This window comes from Teleopsis dalmanni, chromosome 2 (assembly GCF_002237135.1).
Source record: "Teleopsis dalmanni isolate 2A chromosome 2, ASM223713v2, whole genome shotgun sequence".
Taxonomy (NCBI): Eukaryota; Metazoa; Arthropoda; class Insecta; order Diptera; family Diopsidae; genus Teleopsis; species Teleopsis dalmanni.
Genome location: NC_051847.1, coordinates 189,778,356 through 189,782,069, shown reverse-complemented (window position 1 = coordinate 189,782,069; position 3,714 = coordinate 189,778,356). Strand labels below are relative to the sequence as shown.

The 3,714-nt window shown below is 21.1% G+C and overlaps 1 protein-coding gene across 1 annotated transcript in view; it reads left to right on the top strand.

Moving 5' to 3' along the window:
- Nucleotides 1-3,484: 3,484 nt before the first annotated feature.
- LOC119676411 (protein suppressor of hairy wing-like) overlaps nt 3,485-3,714 on the top strand; it is a 5,628-nt gene continuing 5,398 nt past the window's right edge. The window contains exon 1 of the mRNA XM_038087650.1: nt 3,485-3,622. Within this exon, the coding sequence (XP_037943578.1) occupies nt 3,485-3,622 (138 nt within the window). The remainder of the gene's footprint in view (nt 3,623-3,714) is intronic.

Genomic DNA, 3,714 nt, shown 5'->3' with positions numbered 1-3,714 from the left:
AATATAAAGTTAGTTACTTTTTATCTAAACAATTTATATATACATATTTTAGTTGAATATTTTTGCACAATAGTAATAAATGTTATTACTACATATATATACAATTTTATTTCTACCGGACTTAAGGTCGTTTATTTGAAATTGAAAAGGTAATAAAAGCACTTATTAATTTATGTTAAAATTTTTAATATTTTTATTAAAAAATATTTATAATACAAATATTTCGATCTTTTTAAAAAAAATTAATTTTGTATTTATTAGTTTTATGTTATATATATTTGTTTCAACACAGAACTGTAGATTTGTAAATCTACAATCAATTAGAGTTTTTAAATATAATCTATAAATCTTAAAAATCTTATTTTTAAGTGTTAAATAACCAACTTTAAATTCGGTAAAAATAAAATTGATTGATATATAGGTCGTAATAACAATTATATACATATGTATTATTATTTTTCCAAGATTATACTTGTTTAATTCCCTAAAAATTTTATTTTTGTATTAATATATTTAATATTTAATAGATATTGCACAATTATGTTAAGTATTTTCTATCGATTTAAAACTTAATTAAATTAATTAATATATTATTAATTTACATAAATGCAAAATTTTTATTTTTTTAAATTAAGAAAAGTCTAAACTGTAAATATATTTTATTAAAATATTGTCTTTTTATAAAATATGTTTAATTATATTTTAAATATAAATACGAAATTGTTACTAATAAAAAAATTCAAATATAGTTTTGTTGTTTAGTTATTATTAAAAACAATTATGATTAAATTAAACTATAATTAGTTATTAGCAGAACTCCATATATATATTTCATACAATAATGAGCAGACTTTTTACTTTTTTCTGTATATTTTTATTTATATAATGTAATAACATTGCAATATATTTCTTAAACTATAGCTAAACTTAAACTATTAAAATTAATTAATTAATTAGATTTCATTTTTAAAAGTATAAATATTTTTTTAAATTTAATTTTATATATTATTAAATAAAAAAACTAACACATTTTTGAATTATTAAATAATAAATGTCAAATGTTTGTGAATATTGCGTTTTAATATTTTATAAACAAAAAGGATTCAATTAAATTTTTTTCTTCTTATATAAGTACATATTTCTAATAGAATAATATTATAATAATATTATTATATTAATATTATAATAAATAAATAATTAATATTATATAGAATAATATTATATATAAATATATAATATAATAATAAATATAATATTATAAATTATATAAAAATAAATAAGAGTCATATTCAATAAAAATGCCAGCCTAAATGATTCCAGGATTGCATCTAGAACTCCATGCATAGACATGTAATCGAATAAATCGATAAAGTCGAAGTGGAAAAGAGATATAATGGAAACAATTGGTGGGATACGTAATAAGAGAGATAATAATAACTATGACTTTCGGTATCTAATGCGGTATCCCTGGGGAAAATCATTTAATCTAAATTGCACAAATTAAATCTAACAGTAAATTTAATAATATTTAACAATATTCAAGACTCTGAACCTAGTTCGGTTCAACAAAAATCAAATGAACTTACTGGTTTTGTTTCTTGACAATCGCAATATAATTCCAGATAATACTTTACTATGCATTGCTTAACAACAAAGTAGAATTAACAGGAGAATGTTTAATTAATAAACCAATGGATAATTTAATTTCAAATCTGTTAGAATGAACTGTTGCGATTGTACTCCATTTTAAGCGTCAGCCCCTGACTTTACAAGTAATTTATATTTAAAGATTTGTCCAAAATTTCTTTTTTACTTTGTAAGCATTAGTCAACGTTGATATAAGATTTTTCTAATTTTTAATTTTTATTGGATTTCATTTCATATTCCTGCCCATCTCAAATGCTGACATTTTTATATCTCATTTTAAGTCACTCTATGGCTCGGATGCTGCTGAATAGAATTCTACCTAGAACCTCAGCACTACTATATGCTTTATGTTAAGTTATCGGTTAACTAAGCACACACATTGGTGAGCTGTATAAAGTCACCATTATTACATGTACTTCTCTTAGAAATTACTGTATTAAAATTGCTTTCACTAAAGACAACTAAAAATTTATATCTTTTTGAGGATGTTCTTTTAGTTAATCTTTCTTGTGAAAAAGGATGTTGGAAAGTCGGTAAAAGTTTTTTAGTATATCACAGTATATATCTATTGATTGTATGGTACTTGCTCTTTATATCTATAACGCCATAGTTAACCAGACTCTACATTTTACTCAATGACTTAAGCATTAAATTTTTGGCCACCATTCGATATATGCATTTGTGCTAATGAAGACTCATCATGAAGACTTTCACAGATTATCATCATACATTTTGTTGTCTTTGTCATTTTTATAATCAGATATTCACTTTATCGAAGTCTTTTATCAAAGATAATTCGGACTTATTCAGATTCGTTGAATAGTGCTAAAAGTATTATACGATATGTTGTCACTATATAACTAAAGAAGAATGTTTCTAAGATATCTTTGATAAAAAACTTATATGAAGTGAACATCTAAAGATCCATTAATTATCATTTTTGTTTAGCAACAATTTTCTAGAATTATTTGTTCTTAATATTTATGCAAAGTAAAGTAGTAAAGTATTAAAGTAATATATACGAAATATCCATATAAAGTCTAGTTAATAATGTGAGTTATTGTTTATTTTTTAACAAGTAATTCTGCTCTTTAGATTTTATTAGGAGTACTATTATATTGAAAGTAAATTAATAAATTTCTGCACCTTTGAAAACTACACTACTCTAATGCAAATATAGACAAAGATCTCATATAAAGATTAAAAAAGAAATCTTCAACATTAAATATATCATAAAGTACTGCAACTATAATAATAGCTTAACTTTAAATCTAATAGCTAACAGTTTAAACACAACAAGACTTAGAAAACCCTGTCTAAGTAATCGATTTATAATAGAAATAGATTTGTAAGCTAAAACAATAAATAATAAGTTTTAAAGTTAAATTTTTAACTTAAATAATATATAAAATTATAATACAATATTAAAAATATATGTATAATAATATAATAATTATTAACAAAAAAAAAAAAACAAAAAATATTATTTATTGCATATTTAATTCATTTAATTTTTTTATATCCCAAAATTTTATATTGCAAATATTTTTTTTAACATCTGTAGGAAATTTTATATTTTATATTTATATTTTATATTATTAATGCATTAGTTTATTGTTTTAATAATTAGTATTGTGCATATCTATAATAATTTAAACATAAATTTATCTTTAGTTCTATCTAGTAAATTCTGAGCTAAAGAGGTAACCAAGGCAATAATTGGTGTCAACAAAGAAATGAGAAGTGCTTGTCATATTCGTCGCTATGTAATGAATTGATTTTTTTTTTTTCATAAAATTAAAATAGATTTAGTTAAATTTTGTTAAATTGTAAAATAATGGCCGAAAGCAATATTGATCCGACTGTGATAAAACTTACACAAGATACACTTGGTAAATATGTTAAAAAACCTCCGCTCTCAGAAAAACTTTTGAAGAAACCACCTTTTCGGTTCCTATTTGATATATTCACTGTGGTAAGTAATTTATTATTATTTAATTTATTAAATTAATTTATTTATATGAGGCTAATAGTACTAATAGTATATATTATTAGTATATTATTTTT